At 37.0% G+C, this 27,780-nt stretch overlaps 1 protein-coding gene across 1 annotated transcript in view; it reads right to left on the minus strand.

Moving 5' to 3' along the window:
* The window catches only part of CPED1 (cadherin like and PC-esterase domain containing 1), a 270,311-nt gene that overhangs the window by 162,682 nt on the left and 79,849 nt on the right, over positions 1 to 27,780 (minus strand). The window contains exons 6-7 of the mRNA XM_057732280.1: positions 11,750 to 11,882; positions 10,386 to 10,554 (exon numbers count right to left, since the gene is read on the minus strand). Coding sequence (XP_057588263.1) covers positions 10,386 to 10,554; positions 11,750 to 11,882 — 302 coding nt within the window. The remainder of the gene's footprint in view (positions 1 to 10,385; positions 10,555 to 11,749; positions 11,883 to 27,780) is intronic.

The following is a 27,780-nucleotide window of genomic DNA, read 5'->3' on the forward strand; positions in this document are numbered from 1 at the left end:
AAGATCAGGAGAAGAACACTTTCTTGAGTCGAAAAACTATATTGTACCTTTATACCTGCTTCCAAAGACATTACTCATTTTTACCCTGGGAATATATGAGCTATCTCACCCGACATTATGAAAGGCACTGTATAGATATGGACGACAAATGAGGCTCACTTCGTCCCTGCAGCTGTGTCATGCTTCTAAAACTGAACAAGAGATATATGCATCCTTTAAAAAGGGTCCTTGTAAATCACAACATGCCCCTCTTTGCCAAGGTTCACTCTCTCCTCTGTGCGCATTTGCTGACTGCATCAATGTGAGAGGGAACTGCAGGCACTGGAAATGGAAGAATGGTCCCCTGAAGGCCAATGCAGTGGTGGTAGAGAGCTGGTGATTTAGAAACTGAGCAGGAGCTTGCTTTTAACTTTGGCTTTCACTGGAGGTGATTCTCATTGACACTGACTTGAGAAAAGACTGCAATGTCCTATGTTTTCCCTTTCCTATCAAAATGGCCCTGCCCAGAAATTCAGGTGATGACATCTGTCTATTACATTTACTGGAAAGCCACTAGAAGATCATTACAAATTACCAGGGCTGAATTAGAATAGTTAGGGATTAAATAGCCTTGGGCAATTTCTTCACGTGGTTAAACAATTTTAAATGATCTTTGATTGAATTCAACCCAAGCATTTATCAAGAGCTGATTACGTTCAAGGAATTATCCTCACGTAACCTCTGAATACCAAATATCAACAAAAGAACATCTTCAAATATGGAATGGTTGATCAAAATACAAATTCATTTAAGTTATGGCTCAGCTCAACAAAATAAGTCTTTGGATACGTCTTCCTGTCAGAAGTCACAAATCATTCCAGCAATATATTTTCATCAAAGCAGTCAGCTATGATCACAGGTATATAGAATCTCCAGACACCATAAAGAATTTACAGATAGGAGAGTTTCCTCTCTGTTGGATAACTTTACAATGGATGGAGGGATAACTTTGACTTATTACTCTAAGAACCAAATTTAAATTTCTTGCAGTTAATCTATATGACCTGTGTATAAAGACAGCATGGACTTTTTTGACAGAAAGTTATAGTTAAAGTGGCTGTGGAAGAGTTCTACTCTTCAATTCATAGGTATAACTGGAGTGTTTTATAATTGAATTGAGAGCTTTTTCAGGGAAGAAATTTTTGAATAAAATATTGCTTGAAGTTGGATTTATTATATTCACCAAGAAAATGACATTGCCTTAACAGCAGCAAAAATGGTTGTTTTAAAACTGGATCAAAGGATATAGTAATCAAATGCTGCATTTACTATTAGTTTTCTTTCCCTTTTTCCATCTCCCTCCCCCTTTTAAATCTGAACATTCTTTGGAAACATCTAACATATTTTAAATTATTGTTACTGTACAGAAGGGGGTTTTAGAAAAAAATTAGTTTATAAAGCTTTTACTTCCATTACGTCTCAAATTTGCATTAATGTTATTTTTCAACTCTCTTCAAAGCTTTAGCACATAAAACATCTCAGCAGCAGACCTAATTGGAAATAAATGAGCTCAGAGTTATATCTGTTATTACTTTCATACCCTTTTAGCTGCCAGAATATTCTATAAATGTCCACTGATAACCAGTTAGTGTGTTTGCCTCACTGCACAGGGCATAAATCACTACTGATTTAACCAAATAATTTAGCCTTTGGATTCAGGACTCAGTACACACACACACACACACACACACATTATGTTTTGCGGAATTTTAAGAATAGTATTTACTAAAACACTGATATCTCATGGTTAGTCTTTAAAGTGGGATTTGGTCCTGTCCTCCACATTAGCATTGAAAACATTTCTATGTATTTTTTTCACATCTAAAGATACCAGAAGGAAGCCATATTTTGGACGATGGTTAAGTGATTTAACAAGTAAGTATAATCTGTTTGTTTTAACTGATGCTGTCAGTACCTCAGTTAAAGCATAAATAAATAGACTCTTGTTCTCTGAATCTATCTGTAGCATCAAGTATAACTTTGATGTCGAGAAGGAAATGACTGCTCTCTGGCACATTAACCCAGGAAGCTGCACTACCTCCCTTTGAGAGCAGATAACAGTATTGTCCAGAATAATCAGCCAATATCCTGAAAAGACAAATCCCAAGGAGAGGATGAAAATGACGAGCTGCATGCTTTCCTGTGCTACAACTGCAGCTCCCACGCATTTGTCCTGCAGACACCACAAAGATACGAATAAGAAACAAAGTAGTGAATAAAGCATAAAAATCTAAAGAAAACCAAATCACAAAGAGCTTTCTTTTCATATGATTTTCTTTCAGGAAATACATGAAATCTATCACAAAAAAAGCATATCATTTCTACCGGTCATTTCGACTGGGGTTGGGGGGCGGGGTGCTTAAATAAAGAAAAAAGAAAAAAAAAACTTAAAAACAATTATGTGGAATATCTAGGAGCTTCAGTTTCCCATCAAGATGGTGAACTATTATAGGTTAAATGGGACTGAAGTATGAATTTAACTAAAGAACAAATGAAAACTTGTGTGAAAGCAATTTTGAAAGATATTTTGAACTGGCTTGGCCAGTGGTGGCAGTGGGCAGGGTTCACTAGAATTTGAGGAGGGTGTTGCCAGAGGTTTCTTTGAGAAGACAGGTTGGAGGAATGCATTTTTGTTTCCCTCCTGCCTCTCCCCTGTGGTCCCCTAGCATAATCACTGCCTGCTACTTCTCTCTTAAGGATGTGAAGCTCACACCAGGATTCAGGTTGCTGAATGCCCTGCTCAAGTGAGGAGCTGATGAGACGTGGGATTACATCACATCCGGCACTCACTCCTCCACCTTATTCTCTCTCAAACCCAAAGTTTGATGGATTATAATGAAGGAAAGTGTCTCCTCCCAGGGCTTTTCTACCTAAGAGATTAAGGGGTGAGATTCTGACTAAGGAAGTCATCCGATACTGTGGTAGCAGAGAGAAGTGATCAAAAGTGGTTTTACAATGCCTGGAACTCATTCTTATCCGTCTTTTGGATTTACCTGGCCTTCCCGCAATATGATAATGGCTAGAATAAATAGTATCTGCAGGATAACTTAGGCTCAAAGGACAAAATAGGGGACACATGATAAGTATAGCCACCTCGAAAGAAAAGCAATAAACTATTTGCCACATATCATGCTCCTAAAACTAACAGAGTAGGGGCTCTGTGGCAATGGAGAGCACACTGGACTTCTAAATCTAATGGGCTAGGAATTTAAAATAAGCATGATTAATACACTCATATTAGAAATAATGGTAGATAGTAGCAAAGTGAAATATAAAAAAAAGGATCATTAAAAAGAAGCAAGTGGAAAAACAGTAAGAAATCAATAGCTATAAGTAAAAATGTGCATAGTTCTCAAGTTAAGAGGAATTGGCACATGAAATGAAGGGGTCAAAATCCGGACAACAGAAGTAAGAAGAAAAAACAATGACCAAAAATATTCCAAGAAATAATGGAAAAAAATTTCCCAAAATTAAACAGTAAAGACTTCAGACCCAAATTGAAAACACCAATAAGAAACAAAACTAGGAGGATACTGTGAACAGTTAGGGGATGTGAGGGTGATATATTCCTTGATAAAATTTATGATTTTGGTTTTGTTTTCTAAAACAAAACCAAAAAAGGTGATTATTTCAACCAGAATTAAAAATCTACAGTGATGATGGAAAGTGGGGAAGTTGTGCAGAGAGCAAAGGATATTAGTCTTAAGGGACAGAGTGGGAAACATTAAAAATTTAAGAACTTAATAGGAGAAAATAAGTATGAGTGTATGTCTTAAATGAAGGATATTGACTGCATGTTATATTAAGAATGTATAACTTTTAAGCTTACAGGACAAAATTCAATATTTACAGTGAAAAGCAGGAAAAGATACTTTAAATAAAACAGAAAGAATGCATTGAAATTTTTAAAAAATAAGATGGTGGGAATAAGTCCTAACATAATCACAATCTAGCAAATCAGTTAAAAAATAATAAAAATGAAGATTCTCAGATTGGATGAAAACAATAAATTCCAAAACTATATTGACTATTAAAAAATACATTTACTACAAAGACATGTCGAAAGGGAAAAATTAAAAATACATATGGGAGTGCTTCCTAGGTGGCGCAGTGGTTAAGAATTCACCTGCCAATGCAGGGGACATGGGTTCGAGCCCTGCTCCAGGAAGATCCCACTTGCTGCGGAGCAACTAAGCCCGTGCTCCACAACTGTTGAGCCTGTGCTTTAGAGCCCTTGAGCCACAACTATTGAGCCCATGTGCTGCAACTACTGAAGCCCACATGCCTAGAGCCTGTGCTCCACAACAAGAGAAGCCACGGCAATGAGGAGCCCGCACACCACAACGAAGAGTAGCCCCCACTCACCGCAACTAAAGAAAGCATGAGCACAGCAAAAAAAGACCCAACACGGCCAATAAAAAATAAATAAAATAAAAAAAAATACATATGGGAAAACAAAAATATGAACCAAAAGAGAACTCACAGCAATCTTAATATCTGACTAAAATAGAAATTAAAGCAGTAATATCCTAAGACAAAAGAAAGCTAATACATACTGGTTAAAGGCACTATGGAGAAAGAAGTTGTAGCCATCATAAATAACCAGGTAACAAACAATATAACTTCAATATATTCAACCATCAGAATGGCAGGGAGAAACAGACCAACAATTGTAGTTGGAGATTTTAACACATTCCACTAACAACTATCAGATCAAGCAGAAAAAAAAAATAGTATCTGCAAAATATGATTCATAAGTGAGCCTTTAAATATTATTGTGTATAGAATTCTATACCCACATAGAGTTTTTCTTTTCAAGCACCCATGGAAGATTTTTTTTAATATAAAGATTATTAGCCAATAAAAGAAAGGCTTGGATAATTTTCAAGATAGAAGTAGCACACAAGATTTGTCCTCTGATAATAATGCAGTAAGTGAGAAATTCATAACAAAAGGATAGCTGACAAAGAATCCTTTGTTTATAAACTGAATATGTTATTAAACACCTTGAATTAAACAAGGCAATCATAAAGAATATTAAAAAACACTTAGAATTAAATTAATTCAAAATTTATGGGCCATGACTAAAGCAGGACACAAAAGAAATGTATAGCTTTAGCCATTTTTACTAGGAAACAAAAAATGTTCATCATGAAGGGGGCAAATATTCAAATGAAGAAACTATAAAGGAATAGTAGAGCAGACAAACAAAACGCTAGAAGCCAAGAAATGCCACAAATAAGGGCATAAATCTGTGAAATTGGGAACAACAACTTCAAAAATGATGAAAAGATTAACAAAATAAAAAACTAGTTTCTTTAAAAAGATTTAACCAACTATAAAAAAAAAAACTTCTGGCAATTCTAATCGAAAAATAAAAAGAAAACACGTATCTACAAAGGATAAATTGAAAAAGATATAGCTATAGACACAACAGATACAAAAATCAAAACATTATAATCGACCATAAAGAATTTGAAATTTTGATGAAATTGGTAACCCCCCCAAAAAAACTGCCACATTGTACGAGAAGCAATTGAGAACTCAAAATCAACCAAAATATTTTAAATAAGTTGAAATGCTGATACTATTTAAAAAAACCTTCAAATCTATTTTTTCTAGAGACTTGTACCAAATTCTCGAGGGTAAGCTAATTTGTATCTTACATAAGTTGTTCCAAAAAGCTGAAAAAAAGTGAAAGTTATAAGCTTCACTTTACGAAGCTACAGTAATCTCAACTGTAAAAATCTCAACCCAAGTATGAGAAATGTAAGAAAATATAAATCCACATCATTTATGAACGTAAGTATAAAAATTGCAAAGAAACAAATCCAACAGAGTATTGAAATTAGCCCCAAATTATCAAGTAGATTTTATCTTATTTATGCCAGGAGATTTTATTAACAGAAAATCCAGAAATATAATACACATAAACTTGAGGAGGAAAAAAATCACAATTATCTCAAAATGCAGAAAAAAAGTGATGGCGAAGTTCAAAATCTTTTCATGATGAAGATTCCCAGCAAACTAAAAATAAGGGAGAATTTCCTTGGCTTGGTAAAGTTTATAAATCCATATGTCTTAGAGTTATATTCTAAAAACGTTTATAAATGAAATCATATAATGTCCCATATTTGTTTCAAAATAAATTAGTGTTAAGGAAAGGGAGTAGAGAGGGTACAGATGAAACAAGACGACCTATAAATTGTAATGGCTGAAATGTAATGACACAACCATTGTACTTAATTATATTATTCTCACTACTCTGACAGAGATTGCAGAGATTAAATACCAAAAACCTACTGCAAGCATTTTACTTAACAGAGAAACTTGAGATATATCCATCTTAAAAGATGTTCAACACAAGAACAGCCACTATCAGTTCTACTTTTAAAGATAGTATTGGAGATTCTGGACAACAGTAGTCAAGGAAAAGGAAAAAAAAAAAAAATGGAAGTAGAAAAGAAGATAGCCAAGAATTAAAAGCAAAGAGATTAACATGACCTTATTTGCAGATAAAACACCTAGTAAAACCACTGATATTAATAGTGAAATTCGGAACAAGTTTATCAAATAGAAGTTCAACTTTAAAAATAGTATTTCTCTATCCCAGTAATGACCAACTAGACAATATAATTTAAAAAACAATATCAAAAATACTCTAAGGAATCCTGAAATAAACTTAAGCAAGACCATACAAGATCTCTGTGGAGGAAAAAAACAAAATTAAACTCTAATAAAGGACAAATAAAATGACCTGAATAAATGGAGAGACAATATTATGAATAATCAATGCTTCAAAAATTAAGCTATAAATTCAGTGTTATTATATATTGAAATTCCAGTAGGATTTTAAAAGTATGCTTGATATTTTAAAATATTTATAAGGAAATAAATGTCTACCACATAGTTAACTTAACCTTGAAAAGAAAAAGTAGACAACAGGAACCTCCCTTGTCAGGCATGAAAACATACTTTCCCAAAATAATAAAAACAAGTGGGCCAGAAGGAACAGAATAGAGACCTCAGAGGCAGTTCCACATACATTTGGAAACTTAAACAATAAAGGTGATGTCAGATTCATAGGAAATGATGAGTTTTTAGCCTGTGAAAATGGATATTTAGAAAAAAAAAAACTGGATCAGAGGAGAACTCTAGTTAAATTAAATATTTATATGTCCTGGAAAAATTATAAAGGTAATAGAAAAAAAAATGGAGAAGCACATCTTTGTGACCTAGAGATAAGAAAGAATTTCTGAAACTGAATCTCCAAAGAGGAACCATAAGGAAAAATTAATTTGATCAATCGATTGAAGATTACTAATCAAAAAAGAACAGTGTGATAAAGTTAACAGATGGAGGACAAATTGAGCTATTTACAAGAGCAAGATACCACTTTTCACCTGTCACAACTGGAAAAGGTCAAATGCTGGCCTAATTGTGGGGGTATGGAAACCGACAGGCATTCTGAGGGGCAAACTGGCATTGTTTAATTCTATCAAATGAACTCATGTCTTATGACCCAGCAATTCCAGTTCTGGGCATATATTCTTCAGAAAATCATATGCAGGTTCATAAAGAGGTAGATACAGGGATTTGTACATTTGAAGTATTGATTGCTTTAGCCAAGGGTTAGAGCAATCTAGATGTCTATCACTGGAGCAGTGGATAGGTAAACTATAATGGAATACACATCAGTAATACTGTAAATCAGTGAGAAGTAACCCAGAAGATGTACACATAGCAATGTGGAAGATTTCTTCCTAAAAACATGTAGTGCTGCATTTTTAAAAATAGTCAGAGGGACCTCGTTGGTGGTGCAGTTGTTAGGGCTCTATGCTTCCACTGCAGGGGGCACAGGTGTTATCCCTGGTCAAGGACCAAAATCCCACATGCCACACAGCCGGAAAAAAAAATATATACATATTTTAAGTTAGAAAAAGAAAAAGATCTAATACAATATATATGCTAAAGATACTTGCATGCATAACAAAATAAAAAATGCTTATTTTACAACAATGTGCACAAAAAGACATACATTAAATCATTATAATGATGGCCTTTGAGAGGAAAGAGAATTGAGTGGGAAATGGGAACAAGTGTATTAAATAAAACTGATAAAACAATAGAGGAGGCTTGCACACACAAATGCTGCAAGTTCCACAAGGACAGGGATTTTGGTCTTTGCTCAACAAACATCTGTCGAATACATGAATGTGACATGAATAGAAGAATACAATTCTTGTGTCTCTCTATATCTGAGTTCCAATTATTTGGTTGAATCATATGAAACTGTAATTTTTTTGTAGGTCAAAAATGGCCAATGGTCAGCAATTTCATACAAGTCAAGTTAATAAGAGAAAGAGAACTGGGGAATAATTAAAGGTTCTTAGGGAAATATAAATAGCCACTGTGAAGACTTGTAGGAGATAACAGGAAAGACAAACTAAACTAGATTCCAATTTTTCAAGATTAATTAAAAACCATATATACCAATATAGTTGAGATAAGATGATTGTTCTTAAAATAAACCACCCTTAAGACCTAAGTCATCAACACCATTTCCTTAAAATATCAGTTACCTATGTTACTAAGCAGTGTTAACACCTGCATCTTTTATCATGCTTATCTGCTTTTTAATTGACAATAGTTAAACATGTCGTTGAAAAATTTTTCACTGTTGGAAGATTTTCCAGAACTTTTTTTTTAATAAATTTATTTATTTATTTACTTATTTATTTATTTTATTGGCTGTGTTGGGTCTTTTTTGCTGTGCGCGGGCTTTCTTTAGTTGCGGTGAGTGGGGGCTACTCTTCGTTGTTGTGTGCGGGCTCCTCATTGTCGTGGCTTCTCTTGTTGCAGAGCACAGGCTCTAGGCATGTGGGCTTCAGTAGTTGCAGCACATGGGCTCAATAGTTGTGGCTCACAGACTCTAAAGCACAGGCTCAACAGTTGTGGAGCACGGGCTTAGTTGCTCCGCAGCATGTGGGATCTTCCTGGAGCAGGGCTCGAACCCATGTCCCCTGCATTGGCAGGCGGATTCTTAACCACTGCACCACCTAGGAAGTCCCAGATTTTCCAAAACTTAAAGTGCAGTTTACGTAAGAAAAATTCTGCGAAGTATCATGTACTGTCACTACTAAATCTTTTGAAACTATAAAAGGTACTTGTGCCTTCTTTTTTTTAACGACCATTTTTATGATTAAAATATGCAAACCTGTACATATCTAACGCATGCAACTTGATGAGTTTAGAGATAAATATGTACCCATGAATCCATCACCACAATCAAGTCATAAATGCATCCATCTCCTCCAAAAGTTCCTCCCACCCTATTTATTTATTTAATAATAAAAACACTTAAAATCTGTCCTCTTAGCAAATCTCAGTATTATAGGCACTATGCTGTAAGTAGATCTCCAGAACTTATTCATCTAGCATAACTGAAATTTTATACCCTTAGACTAACACGTCCCCATTTCCCTCTTTCCCCAGCCCCTGGTAACCACCATCCTATTCTCTGCTTCTGTGAATACAACTAGTTTAGATTCCTTCTATAAATGGGATCGTGTAGTACTTGTTCTTTGAAGGCATCTTTGATTTTACAGAAATAATTGTTCAGAAAACAGAGAAGAGGAAATGGGAGGAAATGGAAAGAATGCATGTGTGCATTTCCCCTTAACTGCACTCTGAACAATTATTCCTGTAAAATCAGGAACTCCTTAAAATTTATCAAATATATTCTCACTAGACCTTATTTTTGACTGAGCTAACCTGAATTACCTCTTATAACTAAACTTTTGGGAGGTTATTATTCAGTTCTTCCCTGAAAACTTTCTCATCATGCTTTATGTCATGGCTTACTATGTCAGGCACCCTTGAGAGTGTTGTTTTTTACTCAGCAAATATTCCATATTGAATGGTGAAATGAAATAGGCATTATGTTTCCTAAAAATGAAGACAAAAGCATAAGGGCAAAATTATATTTTCCTTTGTTGCATTGACTACATTTTTCTTGAATAAGTGGAAAGTCAAGTCAAGAAAAACAGACCACAGCTGAGAACTAGCTCTATAATGGGTCAAAGGACTGAACTAAAATGATGAATTGAGAGAAAAAAGAAAAGAAAATAGATGTAGCCTTTGTGATGCCTAGTGAATTAAGCTGTTTCCAGTTTATTTTTGAACCTGCACCTATTGAATGAAAATCTCTGCTTGTAGCAATAAAATGGTACAATCTTTGTTCCACGGGATTTGGTAATCATAAAGGTCGGAGAAAGGCAGCCCAACTCACTTTACTTATCTTTAACATACTTTGTGGGAAATAACTGCTTCGATGGAAATTTTACCTTGACAGTGAAGCGTTTTTTCTTTGGTGGATTCCAAACCGTGCCAGTTGAATGAATGAATGCACGCAGAGGAGTTAAGGATGTCACCAGCACATATGCTTTAAGAATTACAGATAAATCTTTGGCTCTCAAGAGCGCTTCTTGTGGAGCAAGGGCTGTGGTTTGATTCCTAAAAAATAAAAAAATATAATTAAAGCTCCATAATTTGGGGTGAGTATGTAATTTGTAAATTACCTAAGCGCTTTGTACCTCCAATCTCTCCTTTGTTGGACTCCAGCCTTCAGTGTATGGATCTCCTTAAACAATGTCTAAAATTGTACCTAAAATGAGTTTTAAAGATCTAAAAAATTTAAATTAGTCACATCTGGTACCATCCCAACAAAAGTGATACATATAAAAGTTTAGGAAACCCCTGAAATTTTCCAGTTCTGCCCTCTCCTACCTTTGCTCTGTATTTTCCTCTGCAAGAAAAGATACTGTTTCTCAATAGTGGACAGGTCGCCAGAAATATGCCAAAATACTTTCCCCACTAATTTGATTCTACCTAATAACCTGCACCACAGATAATTAGGGGTTAATTTAAGGGATAAAGTATTAGGAAACACTTTAGTCTAAAAAAGGAAAAATAACACTAGTTAAATATTTTGTGATGAAACAAAAATACTTTCATCATAAATGATACCAGAATAATTATTTTCTTTTCTGCACCATTTTTCTATATTTCTAATATCTAAGTTCGATCAACAAAAAGAATGTGCTATTTCATCTTTTGAAGTCTAGGTAAGCAGAAATGCATATGATTCTTCAATAAAAACTATTAACTGTGGAATACTACCTAATAATTATAAAATTACATGAGGCAAACAATTTTGTGTCTTGGATAAGATAATTAAAATCTCTTAATTTTTCACCATAATTTATCTACACAACAAAATCCTTTCCCTGGAGGTAAGTGGAATAACTTGGCACCCTACAGTTGCTTTCTTAGAGCCATAAAAAAATAATAATAGAAAAAAAATCATTCAGCCTTACTCACAGACTAAGGCATGCTGTTGGAGTATAAAATAGAAGTTAAAATTTTATAGTTCCACATTGTCAAGGTTTTAAATTCAATTTCCATTAAAGTAACTTCCTAGATAAGAGTCCTATTTAGCCAATGTTTATTCTATGGCAAGAGAGGTTTGAATTAGTCTAGAAGAAAATCAATGGTGGCATTCTTTATTAAGAAGAGATAGCTGAAAATTTATGTAACAGAACCTAATAATTAAAACATGTAAAACCCATAGATGTGTTTGGCGCTTTTATCTTATTAGCTATCCCCTAAAATGCATGCTTGATATAACAATTCAAGATGATTAGCTTACAGCTGTTCACGTCTCCAGCCCCCTGGTTTCCACATGTGTGACTTCACTGTTTTTAAAAGGTGACTTGAAGTACTCAGCTTTAACTGTATGCTCTGATCCAGACATACAGAGGGGCTCACCGGAAGTCGCAATTCTGAAAAGATTCAAAAGAACAAAAGACAGTCATTCTATTATTTCCTTTTGGGATGGCTTCTAAAATACAGTCTGCTATGTTTAAAGTACTGGGTCTAAGGGAAACAGGTTGCAAATTTTCTCCCCATTCTGAATAAAGGTTAGATCCATTGATCATGAAGACATATTTAGAGGGGCATTTGCTTTGCAGTATGTTCTCTTACCACAGATTGGAAAAACAATTATAATAACTGATTTCAAATTTTCTTGCTCAGAAAAGGAAGCAGTTATAATGTCCCCTTCTGTCCTGCACCAAGAGGGTCTATCTTCCATACAGCTAAGAGATGCACTCACTGTTAGGAGATGGTGGTTGCAGGAGCTGACTCCGTTTGCGGTGAGACTACTACAAAGACAACTTGAGTTGATTTCCTGACAACACAGTCTTTCACATCCTAGATTTTGTCATGCTTCATGACCTTGGTAACCTCAACAAGAGTGCTTCATTATTTTGTAAAATATTATTTAGTGGGTTTTTGAAGTCTATAAAAATAAAGGCCAACAATAATCACCTATTTCTGAACACTCATTGATACTGTTAAAAAATAGATGTATGTACAAGGTCAGAAAAATCAAAGTGTACAGAAAGCTATTAAATGAAAAAAGAATACATCTGGCAATCCACGCCCATCTAGGACTTCTCCCCACCAAAACCAATGCTTACACATTCACTTTTGAAGTCTAGATAAGCAAACAATGGATAAGATGATTCGTTAATACATAAATTTAAATTTCAATATATCTATATAAACCTATATGTGTAGATATTTCTGTTTTTTTTTTTAATTATCCAAAAAAGATATTATAATGGTCACTGTCTGGCTTATTTACCATCCTAGGGTCCTTTCCACATCAGCATATGCAGAATCATCTTATACTTCTTTAAGGCTTAGAGTATTCAGTTAAATGAACATACATTTAACTTAATCATTCCCTTATTGTTGTGTATTTAGATTATTTTTGTAATATATTTCTTTTGCTGTTTCAAAAATACTACAATGAATGCTCTTATACATCTATTTTGGTGTACTTTTACAAGTTTATTTAGGGGCGAATTCCAATCTGTATGTGTAATTGCCGGGTCAGTGCGTAAATGCATTGTAAATTTGATCAACATTATTCAATTGCCTTCTAAAAAGGTTGCCCCAATTTCACTCTTTCCAAGAGCATATGAGAGTTGTTGTTTCCTTATTGCCAGGTCACGGTGCTTTATTTTTAAATTATACAATTTATCTAGCTCCTCAAATGGAACAAAGCCTTTAAATTATTTTCCCCCTTGTGCCCGTTTCATCAATACTAACACAGTCTAATTTAAAACACTCACACTCTTAAGTAAAAGTCAGCAGAAGTCAAGCTGTTCAATGTATTCCCATATCTCATTATTTAGCACAGTGTGATCTTTCTCAAAAAATGATAGCCTATTTGTAAGGCTTCCCTATTAATGAAGTTCTAATACATCATGATAAAGGAAATATTCAAATTGCTTGTTTTTGGAGGTGACAAATGAAGAGTCATTAAGGTAATTTCTTTCCTTGAGAATCACAACTTCAAGAGTTTAAGCATTTATATAATCTTTTACATTTGCTATAAGAAAATGTGGGGTGTTTTTTTTTTTCACTAAATAGACATTTTTTAGAATTTATTACTAGGGAAAATTTTTCTCTCCAGAAGAGCTAATGTGTAGCCTTCTTTTGTGCAACATGAGAACAGTGTAATTTCCTCTGACTTCCCTTTCACCTTTGCTACCAGAAAGCACAGCACCAGTTTGAAGCCCACGCAGAGGTGACTTTGAAAAACCTGGACATATTAAGTGTTTCACCAAGGTAGTAGCTCAACGGTTTTGAGGAAGTAGTCAGCAAATGTGTCAAAAGAATACCCAATTTTATGTCATTTTCTTCCAGTTCAGTTCAAGTGGAGGAGCCTATAACATGAAGTTGAAGGAATCCAATACAGGAATTGCCAAGAATATGTCAAATTTCCACATCAGCCCCTGAAACCGTGATTAATAAAACTGAATATTGATTAAAGAAATTTTTACCATTTGCGATATATATATCAGACTTCCATTACATCATTCCAGGTTTGGAGGTTTTAACAATGCTAAAACAAAAATCAAACAAAAATCCCCCACAACTCTAATCAGATGTCCCCTGACATTGAAAATTATTCCCATTTCTCTTGATTATAGCCAAAAATTAAGAATAAGGTCTGTTAATATCTTTAAAAATCGCAACTGCATTTTATGGCGCTAAATAAATAACTGTGGAAACTCTAAGAACCATAGGTTCTTATTTAACAGGGTCAAGGATTTGTCGGTAGTCACCATTCCATGTATCCTTCATTGGGCATATCTATCAAGGCTCTCTCAATAGACCAGTCCAATCCATATATTTCAATATTCCATTCCCCTTCTCCCTTGGCCCCCAAACACACAGAGCAGCCTAGAAATCTCCTACTAACAATGCCAAAACTAGCTTCTGTTTTTGGAAGGAATTTGGGAGATGAGGCTCTATTCAGTCTTCTAAATGGCCTTGTAATTCATTAACATGTACTTACTAAATATTTTCAGAAAGTAATTAAATAAGGAGGGCCCAGCATGCATCTTTCAGGTTTTCCTACCCCACACTATGAGGTCTGATTTGGTAGCAGATACAGATGTGAAGTATCATATGTACTATTATTTAGTGACTACTCCTGGCTTATTTTAAAGAGTCCTGAAGCCATAACTTGACTACTCGCTCAGAATAAAAATGAGCAATTTGTTAGGGATGCCTGAAGATGGCTCTTTTTGTGCCTTCTAATATCTGGTTGGCCAGGTCCTGAGTACCTACCGACTGTGGTGCAGTTTCCTGTAAAGGAAGATGCTGATACAAGTGTGTAGTAAATATCTGTTCTCGCAATGAACAAGGTTTGGGGGTTAAGCTAATGTACAGTTGGAGAACAAAACAAGCATTTCAATGTATTAAAAGTATCTTATGTGGTTATTTATTCTTTCCCTTCTATGTGGCATACATACATCACAGGCAAAGACTAGACACGGGAAAACACTTGTACTAGCAAAGATTAGCTGTCAAATTTATATTGTGTTTGATTTAATGTTTTGCCCCATGGCTAATAATTAATAGGAAAGTGTATTTCACAAATGTTTCAATATTGTCTTGCATTTCATATTAAGAGACTAAACTTAGTATTTTTCTTACTTTAAAACTTCCAGTGAAGATAATAGCCTTTAATTAATAATTAATAACTGGTTTTGAGATTAGAAGTGTAGATAAGTATTTATGAATGTATTACTTGTTCTTCCTGCCTGAGGGCATTTACAAGTCTTACTCCTTAGCCTGCAAAGATACCCTCAGAACTTCCATGCACAGAAAATATAATTAGAGCAATTGATACATGCACAGACTGGAGTCGTAGCCAGATAACAACTGCATCAGTCAGGGTACTGGGAGAAAATGGATGGATGACAGAGTCAAAGCCATAAGTAAAGAGACTACAAGAGACTAACTAACCAAAATAGATAATCAACAAGGACCTACTGTATAGCACAGAGAACTCTACTCAATACTCTATAATAACTTACGTGGGAAAAGAATCTGAAAAAGAATAGATATATGAATATGTATAACTAAATCACTTTGCTTTTCACCTGAAACTAACACAACATTGTGAATCAACTATATTTCAATATACAATTAAGAATTTAAAAAAAGAGAGAGAGATTATCAAAAAAGGAGTTGATAACAAACACAAGAGTAGAGATAAGGGAAAACACACCAGGTAGTGAAGCTCCCTAGGGCTGACCAGTGGAAGCTCTTACCACCCCTAGCCCAGGAGGGAGCCAATTACAGACCCAGGCAAAAGGCACAGCAGTGAGAGAGAGCACAGGGCAAGAGTCACAGCCAGAGGCAGAGGCGCGCAGGCACTTCCGAGCCAGAGTCCCCCAGGGAAGCAGCTAGGGAATAAATGGCCTAAAGTTCTCTCCCCTGAGCTCTGGTCTCCTGCCAGAAGTCAGGGGCCAAAGGAGTCTTGCTGATGCTGTCTGTGGAGGGCAGCTTCCTGGGGAAGGGTCTAGAGGGAATCTGGAGGGGCCAATGGAGAATATCCAGCCTATACAACCCTGAACTTGGTAAATACAAATGTGGGCCCTGGTCTTCTCACCAGCCACATGTCCTGGAGAAATAATTATATGTGTGTGTGTGTGTGTGTGTGTGTGTGTGTGTGTGTGTGTGTGTACACATATCAAAAGAATGAATGAGATAGAAATAATATTAGCTCTGATCTCAAATAAGGGAATTTGTACATGGCAGCAGGGCATGGCTTAGGCTAAAACATATGACATTGCCTTTTGTTAGGTCAAAAATGATTGACTATTGACTACATATCAGCAATTTCATAAGCTTTTTCTTGCTGCACTATGGTGGCTATTGAAGGGAAGCAAGAGAGCCCATAAACATGCAACGTGCAAAAGAAGATTTCAGAGCTAAATTGTCCATGGGCAGGAATGACAAAGGAGGGTGATGGTTAATTTCATGTGTCAACTTGACTGGGCCAAGGGATGCCCAGAGAGCTTGCTAAACACTATTTCTGGATGTGTCTGTGAGGGTGCTTCTGGAAGAGATCTGCATTTGAATTGGCAGACTGAGTAGAGTAGGTATCTCTCCTCAATGTGGGTGAGCTTCATCCAAGCGACTGAGGGCCTGACTAGAATAAAAAGTCAGAGGAAGGTTGAATTTGCTCTTCCCCTAACTGACTGAACTGAGACACTGATTTTCTCCTGCTCTCAGCATACTGGTTCCCAGGCCTCCAGACCCAGACTGGAATCTACACCATTGACTATACCACCAGATTTCCTTCATCTCCAGTGTGCAGATGGCGGGACTTCTCAGCCTCCAAAATCATGTGATCTAATTCCTCTCAATCAATCTCTTTCTCTCCCTCAATAGATATATAGATATAGACAGACCCAGTAACCTTTCCCCCCTTTATTCATTCCAACACCCCCAGTGGATGCCTGAAACCTAGGATAGTACCAAATTCTCTATATACTGTTTTTTCCTATACATAACTATAATAAAGTTTATCAATTAGACACAGTAAGAGATGAACAATAATAACTAATAATAAAATAGAACAATTATAACACATATACTACCATAAAAATAAGGTGAATGTGCCTTCTCTCTCTCTCTCTCTCCCCACCCCTCTCTCTCCACCCCTCTCACAAAATATCTTATTTAATGCCTTTCCAACTTAACTAAGCACTTATTGCAGCTGCAACTTTTGCAGTTTGAGGTGCTTCAGCAAAATTAGCACCAATTTCTTTTTCCTTCTTTACAAGTTCATAGCTGGGGGATTCATTTTTACAGATCTTGATAATCTCAGCATACATTTTTCTATTTCCTTATTAAGCGGAGAAACGTTACTTAAAGGAAGCACTTCACAGCTTCTGTTTGGCATATCCAAATCGCTAGCATCACGACTCTTGTGCTTCAGGGCCAATATTAAGTAAAACAAGTTACTGGAACACAGGCACTGCTCTGCTGAGACAGTTGATCTGATAACCATGATGGCTACTAAGTGAGTAACAGGTGGGATACATTGAACCAAGGGATGATTCATGGCCCAGGTGGGATGGAGCAGGATGGTGAGAGATTTCACTGCGGTGCTCAGAAAGGTGTGCAATTTAAAACTCATTAACTGTTTATTTCTGGAATTTTCCATATAATATTTTTGGACCATGAGTGACCACAGGTAACTGAAACCTTGGAAAGCGAAACCACAGATAAGGGGGCCCCAACTACATAGATAGATAGATAGATAGATAGATAGATCGATCGATTGATCGATCGATCTCCTACTGGTTGTTTCTCTGGAGAATCCTGTCTAGCACAAAGCATGACCTTGAAATCACTCAATGAGTATGTAGCATATGCTTTGAAAACAATAGAAGCACAGTTCAAATTCTACCAATTCCTAGACTAGGAATGTCCTCACCACTTAATGGTTTTTCTTTTGCACGATGATGAAAAAGCAGAGCAGTCAGCACAGTGGGTACTAAAAAAATATATACACTGAATGAATAACTAAACGATTTCTAAATTTCTGTAATCCTAGGGGAAGAGTTTTGTTGTATATTTAAATATATGCTGTATAGTATGACCTAATGGAGAATATAAGTGACAAGGGCCCAAGGGCCAGAGCTGAAATGTGGTCCCTCAGTGAACTCAGCTGTGTTCCTGCAATCTTGAGTGCTCTGCAGGATCAACCAGCTATTATATTTGCATGAGGCCCAAAAAACCTCATAGAAGAGACTATAGCTGGGCCCTCTTTCAAGTTCCCACACGCTGAGAAAGTATTTGGGGATTATCACCACCCCTTCACCTCTTGAGCAGTGTACAAAATGGGGAGGAAAGACACCCAAGGTAGAGTCAAGTTCACAAACTCGATCACTCATTGGCGGTTAGAGAGGAGGGATTATTTTCAGTGCAACCAAGGGTTTTCTCAGGTCACTGTAGTATAAACTCTATGAGGGCAAGGATTCTGGGTTCTTCCGTCCTTTGCATATCTAGTGCCAAGCATAGGCTGGCACTGAATAGGAACTCAAGGAATCCCTGCTTAATAAGTGAACTTCAGCTTCTTCTTATCCTAATAACTAGATATACGTGCACTGGTCACAGAATACAGCCACTGAAATGAGGAGGACAAGCAAGCCAAAGTGCTGAGTGGTTTTACTAGAGTTGTATGGATGTAACCTTTTTCTCTTTACTACCTAGGAAATGAGTGTAAAATGGGTAGAGACAGTGTCTCTCCACCTCAACGTGGTGTACCTTAGAGTGGGCGTGATTGGCTACGGTCATATCAGGACACTGCAGCACCACTGGGGCAGCTCCAGTGAGGGGCAGAGACCAGCCCCTCAAAATGAACTGTCTAAGGCCAAGAGGCCTCATGTCAGCAGAGCCCACAGAACCCACGCGGAGCACAGGAAGCCGCTGAAGAGAAGGCCAGCAGCAGACAGCCAAGAGGATGGCTGCCCCTTGTAAGGGAGGGACAGCCCAAAAGGGGGGATGTGGGGGCCCGGGTTCCCTTTGTTTTACTACACAAGCTGAACCTGGGCCTGAGAAGACATGGGTGAAACCCATAAAGACGCATGTTCCAAATTGTCCAGCTCATTGTAATTTAGTTGCTAACCAATATTTTTTTGAAAAATATTTTACAAATGATATTTCAAGTAATATTTATTTTAAAAATCCTAACTCCTGTCTGTAAATGGATTCCTATTCATAGCTATGACCATGAGCTAATTTCTTAACTTTTCTAAGTTCTGTGTCTTTATGTGAAAAATGAGAAGAATAATAGTAGTATTAAGAAGAACCTACCTCATACGGATGCTAACAGGATTAAATACAGAATTTCCTTTAAAGTCCTTGCACAGAACTGGGCATATGTTAAATGTTCAAAAAATTCTAAATAACTTGTTGTAGTAGTTTAGCATAATCCTCTTCTATAATATAGAAAATGTGTTTGTCACTTTGGAAACTTCAAAGTGTAACTAAAATATTATTTCTTTTGAATTCATCCAACACTAAGGGGTTCTCACCACTGCTGGCTCTCAGAAAAAGGCTAATCTATTAAATTCTCTTTCATGCGATTCTTAAACATCTGACATTTGACATTAGTCAGTTAAGAACAAATCAGGAAGTATGTGTAATAAGCATAAATGTGTAGCCCAAAATAAAACACAGAATCCTTACTGTAGGAGGCCTATAAAGACACTTGCAGTTTTTAGTGACTTTCCTCAAGTTTAGCATTGTGGGGACTTCCCTGGTGGCACAGTGGTTAAGAATCTGCCTGCCAATGCAGGGGACATGGGTTCGATCCCTGGTCCAGGAAGATTCCACATGCCACGGAGCAACTAAGTCTGTGTGCCACAACTATTGAGGCCACGTGCCACAACTACTGAAGTCCGTGCACCTAGAGCTTGTCTTGCTCAACAAGAGACTCCTCTGCAATAAGAAGCCTGCACACTGCAATGAAGAGTAGCTCCTCAACTAGAGAAGGCCCGCAGTGGCGAAGACCCAGTGCAGCCAATAAATAAATGAATAAATAAATAAATTTATTAAAAAAAAGTTTAGCATTGTGGTAGCCCAACAAAGCAGTTAAAGGAGTTCTATAGTAAGCTTAGTTTCTGTAAATGGGGTAAACTGAGGAATGACCCAGTTACTGCAATATTTGTCTGTTCCTCTGTATTTTGTTCAGGGAGAGACTTCGCAAACAACCAGCACAACTAGCTCTTAGTCAACAGAACTACATCTTAGTCAACAGATTTATGACACGTAAATAAAACTCCCTAGACTATTTACGACACATAGATAAAACTCCCTGGACTATTTCAGACCTACACTTGAACTTAAATGCTATAATTTGAGGATTTATATACTCCAAACACATCAACTCCTTAACACAATTTTACTTTCATTTTATGCAAGTGGCATGGGCCGAAGGGTATCCTTGAGAGAATGAGTATACGAAACACATAAAGGCATTATTGATACATAATTCCAGCCTTAAGTCAGGCAACTCAAAATTCCTTTTTTGAGACCTGACATTATTATATTATTACCTATGTGGCTTTGATACCAATAGTTTACACTCTATAGCTTCAGCATATCTTTCCTATGCTGTTAGTATATAAGGGTGCATCAAACCACAAAAACAAATAGCATAGTAATTCAATATAGTACTTTTTTGGGAAAAAGAATAACTTCCACTTTATTTTATAGGAAATGAGATGCAGTCCGCATCCTGATGTAAGTGGAGACACAATTTGAGCCATAAAAATGACCAGATCAATTTCATAGCAATGTGCTTTAAAGGGAGAGTCATTGCATAAAGTTTCCACCAACTAACCAATCAATCAATCAAGCGCTTACTGAGCTCTCAGTAAATGCAAGCCATAAATGCCCTCCTTTCTGTTCCTTTTCAATGAAAGTGTCAAAGTCATGCAATTCTACAGAAACAATTTTCTCCATGGACTGCTCTATGTTTTGACCATGACAACATAAGAACTTTGAATTCTGCTCATTTTCCTTGGCAATAAAGGCTATGTCTAGACTACTACTTCAATTTTCTTGCTCCTATGATTTCACTGCTATGACCAAACAGCATGAAAGATTATTTTATTACTTTATAGCAACTTAATTTTGCTTTGATCTTTTTCTACAATAATTTTCCAGGGGAAAAGAAAAGGGAAAAAAAGTAGTTGGCTACTTCAGCAAGACCGAAGATGAATAATTTGGTATAAATTAATGAGCATCATTAATAACAATTTGAAATACAATCTCCAACAAATATTAGTACCTAGAGTGCAACAAATATGATAATAGAATAGCTGTCTAAGCCCACTTACTGTGAAAATAAGTTAATCACTTTATTAATATTAAGCTTTTTCTCAGCAACATTTTCTGGAGTAAACCATGAAATGTTATTGATATCATTTACATCAGCATAATAATGACTTACTAGAAGTTTGTAACAGTGATTCCAAATACTTTTTAAGTATATTGAAGTCAATCTCAATTTAAATGTAAGATAGAAACAAGGTGAGTCATTGCACCTATTTTAAGTGAAACCATGCATTAACATAGCTCTTTTTTAATGGCAACTTCACAGACCAACTCCGCCTTCAACTTTCACCCTATATTTTCGGTACAATAAAATGTATATGGTATTACCATCAATTTCCTTCTCTACTTCTATAATATTTACAAATATTTAAAGTATCAATATTTTCATAATATCTGACTCCAAGAGTGAGACAAATATAGAACATACAGAGACAAGAGGCAATTGCCAAAATGAAATCTAATGAGATTTCATCAGAGATCCCAATGCCAGAAATAGGTTAAGAACATGGAAATAAGTCAGAAAAGATTTTTGGTTACGACACTGAACATATTCCTACGGAACCATTCTGTCCTCAGGTTCTTTCCCCGCAATTGACCAGCGATATGATTGCAGTCTGTGGATGTCAGTCTTGGCTGAACGACACAGGAGTCCACTCCTGAGAGATGAGGGTACAAAGGGCAAGAGTCAGAAGCCAGGCAGAGCCTGAAAAGAGTTTCTGAAATGGTGTCTCAGTTTCACCCTGAGCTGGGTAACCCCATCATTAGCCAGGTATTTACATTTGGCCTATTTTGCATTTTCTAAATGACTAAAGAATTAACCAATTAACTGAGCCAAAGGGGTTAAGGGTCTTCATAACTGAAGTGTTAAATTACTGTTGGTCTTTAAAGATGTTAATTAGGTGGTTAAAATTTTAAATTTTTTTCCCCTAAACTCCCTACTCTGGGTAGAATTTAAGCCAGGACATTACATTCAAATAACTATTTTCTATAAGAATATCCTTGGTATTTTCTTCATACATCTCTCAACTTTTGTACTGCCAAGATACTTTCAGCATATATTTGCATGTGTGTATACATATGCATATATATGTATATATTATATATATAACCTAATATATATATTTATTTAATATATAATATAAATATATTTATATTATATAAAATATAATTATATATACATATATTATTTTCCAGAGATTGAATACACTCTAATTCAGGCTTTAGAGTTTTGACATCAGCATTTTACCTCAGTTAACACCACTTGTTTGCATGTCCCCATATAGCAATCCCAGACTGAGCTTCCAGGTCTAAGCTGCTATTTAGATGCCTTAAAATAGGTGGGTGGTGGATAACAAGTCATTTATATCTTGCTATTTCTTACAAAATACACTAAATGTCTTAGGGAAAATAATTCTCTGGCACCCAATAATCTCAGTCATTTTCATTAAATTAGGGTTGTGTAGTCATTGCTTTAAAAAGTTCTGTGACCTGTGGCATCATTCAGGGGTTCAAAGTCATGAGTTAACAATCAAACTCTTGGAAATTTCCTGGCGGTCCAATGGTTAGGACTCCATGTTTCCACTGCAAGATGCCCAGGTTTGATTCCTGGTCGGGGAACTAAGATCTCACAAGCCTTGCTGTGCAGCTAAAAAAAAAAAAAAAAAAAATCAAACTCTTTGCTAGAGTTTGACTCTGTAGACCCAGCCTATGGAAGCTGAATCAAAAGCTTGGATTGTTAGTAGTAGAAAGAATCCAAGCCATCTTTAAGGGGAAAATAATGGGTAAAAGTGAAAAAATATCAAAGTATGGGTCTTCTGCTCATCTTTTCCCCTCTAAGAAAGAATGACACATGCTTATTTGGGAACCAAGTCTTTGTAATGTTGTTTGAAGTAATGGGAAAAAACAAATTGATTTTTAAATCTATATAAATGAGCTGGAGAGAGAAGAGTGAACTAAGAGACCAATGGGGAGAGGATGTGCAGGATGGTGTTCTGGCAAGCTGGGGTGAGGACAGGGATATCTATGGGGAAGAGGGGGTTGTCAGAGCAGAATTTGGCAGAAATTTCATTGCGTGTTGAGTAAGGCTAATTCCCCCAATTCCCCTTTGACTGCCATTTTGTCCCCAACATTCTGTCCCTTAAAAACAAAACAAAACAGAATCATTAAAAAATTTAAACTACTCCTCAAGGCTTATTTACCAATAAGTCATGTTGTTGCTGGAGGGGGTGTTTTATTTATTTGTTTGCTCAGCACACTGTAGCGCTCAGCGTTCTCTCGGAGGAGCCATTTCTGCCTAGGCCCCCTGCCGCACCTGACTCCATCCCCGGGGCCAAGGTCAGGTCCCTTTGGCCCAGCTGGCTGCTGGGGTGTACCACGATGAGGGAAAGGCAGGCAGGGGCGGGCGGTGGGGGGGCCAGGTGAGCAAAATCTGATTTAGAGAAAAGTACATGAAGTTTCTATTAGGAGAAAAGTTGAACTCTGAGTGTTCATTCCACTTTACGGAGCTAGAGTGAAAAGTGACAGAAGTTCACGGCCGCCATTATCCATGGGATGATCTGCAATTCAGGGGTTCAGCTTCCTGCCTCACAACCACTCACCTGGTCCCCAACCCGCCACGATGGAGGCGTTCTCTCAGAATATTGCTCTTTTACTCAGCATTTTCTTCAGTTTCCCAAATCTGGCTTTTATTTACCAAATCACTTAAGCCATTCATGGCATCCATTAGCCCCAGGAGCTTGAGGTGAACTTAGGGCACCTGTTTCCGACTAGAAATTTTCAGAATTGACAGGAGACTCTAGGATTTTGGATTGTTTTTCAGTTTTGCTTCCCTCGTGAGCTATATTCCATATAATTAGGGGCTTTTCACCCACAAGTGGCTTAAAAAATGTTATTTCAATGGCTTACAAACAGCAAAATACCCTATTAAAATCTGTCTAAAAGGTAAAATTTCCCTTAATTAAAAGCTCGGTGTACACCTGGTACGTTGCTTATTTTGCTCTTGGCACAACATGTGTAGATTTACCAACAAATCATGTAACTGGAAAATTTTAAATATCACTTTGTGGGTGGTACCTTTGCTTTTTATAGCCCAGTATGAGTATAGTTTAAAGTTCTTTCCCTTATATGACACAAGCTCTTCTAAAATTGGCTGCTGAATGACCTACACAGGACTAAGAGAAGGAATCTAGAAACAGAAACATTACAAAATACTGAAAAGATAAATTAGGCATAATCAGTTTACTTAACCATGTAATCTTTCTCCTTTTCTTCTTAATTCTGTATTTAGAGTTAAAGTAAACATTCCTGCTTCTGCAATATTTGGAACGCAGGAATATAAATAGTTATGGCTTTATATTTGAAGGATAAATGCAGCCCTATTTCCATACTCTCAAGAGAAATATTTCAAGTCCAGTCATGACATTGTTAGAACTCAATGGTATTAAACACAACCATCCTAACCCCCAAAACTAGAAAAAAGACACCTACTTTTTGTTGTTGTTGTTGTTTGAAACCCTATGGTCAATGAGTGATGACAAGAATGCTATCCGGTTATTATTTACCAGTGTGATGGAGTTTTAGTGTGACACCAATCCATGTTCAACTAGGAATTCACTATGTCTGGGCCTGACTGGAAGAGCTGTGGGTGAAGCCTAATAGTAAGGAATCTGTCCTAAAGAAAAAATAGTGGATAGAAGAGAAGTCCAAAGACAACAGGATGACATGAAAGAGGAGGGCACCTTTTAGTATGTTGCTTCTATATTTCACAGGCCTTACTTCCACTCCAGGTTTTAGGTCAGAAGCTAAAACAATACTGAAAAAATGTTTTTTAAGTCAGAGTGTAATACATGCAATAGTAAAACATTACGATGTGAAGAAAGATTTTGACTATTGATTTTTTACTACTAAATCAACTTAGTGTTGACTTATTCAGGCTTCTGAGAACACCAGTGGACCTCCAGCCAATGGACAAGACAGTGTCTGGTACACAGGACATGTCACCAACAGTTTCAGTAGCAGCCAGGGGAGAATCAGGCAGGGCATAAGGCTCAGGATCCCTGACACTGGGCCTGGGACAGCACAGACAATGGCAGGTGCAGCAGCAGCCTCTGCTACGTGGGACTCCAGTGGCAGAACACCTTTGGTGGGTGTGACCAGCAGTGCACATCAGCAGCAGACGACCACAGGGCACCAGAGCTGAAGTTAGGTAAATAGTGGACATGGTAACGAGTATAAGAGAACTGCGTTCATGAGCCCATAAGATACACCCTCTAAGACAAAGGGGGCATTTGACGCCATCGCAATGATTAAGAATGTTACTGAAATTTAACAGATGAGGGTTATAAAGGCTAGATCCCTGACTTGTGTAGGATAAGGCTGGTGTTTATTTGGAATGCATTGGTAAGGCACAGAGTCCAGCGGCTGTTTGAATAGTTAGATGTCCATTCTCATCGGCCAGGGCGCATATCACAACAGCTGTTATTATGTTGAACATCACTCTGTGCAAAACGATGAATTCTCCCCCATCCCATATCACTTTTGAATGTCTCACTGGACACTGAAGTGGATGAAAAGCCTGGTGGTAATTATTTGAACCCAGAGTTTGATTCCATTTTATACATAAACCCCAGCATTTTACCCACTTTTAATATACACTGAATTTTCCAGGAATACAATTTCATAGTCAAGCAAGGGAACACTATACTTTGCTTTGCTTGTAAATTTCTCAAGAGTTGTTCACCAATAGCAATGGGACCCATGAAGTCTTAGCTTCCTTACAATCCAACTGCACCAATCTGAATCTGTACCTGTCACATTCATGCAGATTCAAAATAAAAGAGGGAGCATTTGACTATTTCATTACACCTTATGGTGTCATTATGCTTAAACGTTTACATATTCGATTACAAATTGTTAAACTATAAAGTACTTTCATTTGTCCTTTATATTAAAGTGGGGGCGTTACATTAGGGCTTATTGAAATGATGTGTCTAGGTAAGTTACAGATACTTCCTTCCAGATCAACCAGAGCTCAATAAATAGATTTATCAAAAAAAAAAAAAGCACGTTAGGTCTGATAGGAATGAGTGGAAATACTGCTTTAGGATGATCCAAAGGTGATTGGAAGCAGGATTTTGAGATGAAGGAGCCTGAAGATAGTGAGTGCAGGTGAGGAAAAAACTATTTTGGTGACCATTTTAAGATCCTAGTTTTATTCCCAGGTTAGTGAATCCTGAAAAACGTGGGTCTCACCAACTAGATAAGAGCAATGGTTAGTACTTATCAACTAATATTTCTGGAAATGCTTATGAAATACTTAACATTCGTGGGTCTGGCTGTGTATGAGGCAATGTCCCAAGTGTTTTAAGTGTACTAACTCATTCTATCCTCTTACCAATCCAAGGAGGCAGAGTCATTATTGTCCCTACATTCCAGACAGAAAACTGAAGCACAGAGAAGGTAAGAAACTTGCCCAAGGACAGTGGGCTATTAAGACATCAAGATGGGATCCACACGCACGCAGCCGGGCTCCGTCTGCGCGCGCCACTACCCAACAGCAGATGTGCAATCAGGTCAAAGCTATTACTTGTTCTGAAAACCATTTTCGAGAACGATTAATTCTACAGAAATCATATATCACCCACAAAACGTAATTTGGTTCTACTTACACCCATTAATTTCACATCCCCAGCGTGGTGCTTTATAAACTCTTTGGCAGCACGGCCAGTGAATTCTAAAAGCTCTCCCATGAAGGTCGGAAGAGCAGCTCTGAAGAGGCAGGACAACGAACGCTTGGTCCTTCCATGCGGCCCAAAGTGGTCACTATCCTTCCTGAGGCCCAGATCTCAGGTTGGTGGCGACACCCGCAGCTGGGTCGCCCCGAAGCCCAGGCCTATGGCTGCTGCATGAGGTTTGTCAAGGGAAATTTTCTACGTTGCCTAAAAATGGGTGTAGCTGATTTGAGGCGCTGAGCCTGAGTGGGCACATCAGGTAAAAAGGTAACAGAAGAAAGGCAAAGAGGACCCCCAAGAAAGTGCCAGTGAGCGCTGAGGACCTGAGCTTCTGATTCTCCCAGGGCTGGTGATTCCCACCTGTTCCTGAGTTCCCTATTAAAAGACTGAAACAAGCAAAAAAAAAGGCTAAAACAAAACAAAAATGATCTTCCACCTGCAGCAAATTCACTTAATATCTCCTTTTATGTAAATATTATTATAAATAGGAAATTCCAAAAATTACTTTAGTTGATCAAATAATAGTAATAATAATAATAATAATAATAATAAAGTTGTAAACAAGTTCTCTTTCTCATTAGGCCCAGGTATCAGGCTTTCTTAAATAGCACCTTTCTTACTTTCTTGCATATAAAGGACAGGCTTAAAATGCTGTATAGTGGCTCAAGCTTGTTACAGGAGGTGCCTGAGATATGGGTCCGCTCTTTTCCAGCTGTGTAGCTCAGAC

The sequence above is a fragment of the Hippopotamus amphibius genome, chromosome 4 (assembly GCF_030028045.1).
Source record: "Hippopotamus amphibius kiboko isolate mHipAmp2 chromosome 4, mHipAmp2.hap2, whole genome shotgun sequence".
Taxonomy (NCBI): Eukaryota; Metazoa; Chordata; class Mammalia; order Artiodactyla; family Hippopotamidae; genus Hippopotamus; species Hippopotamus amphibius.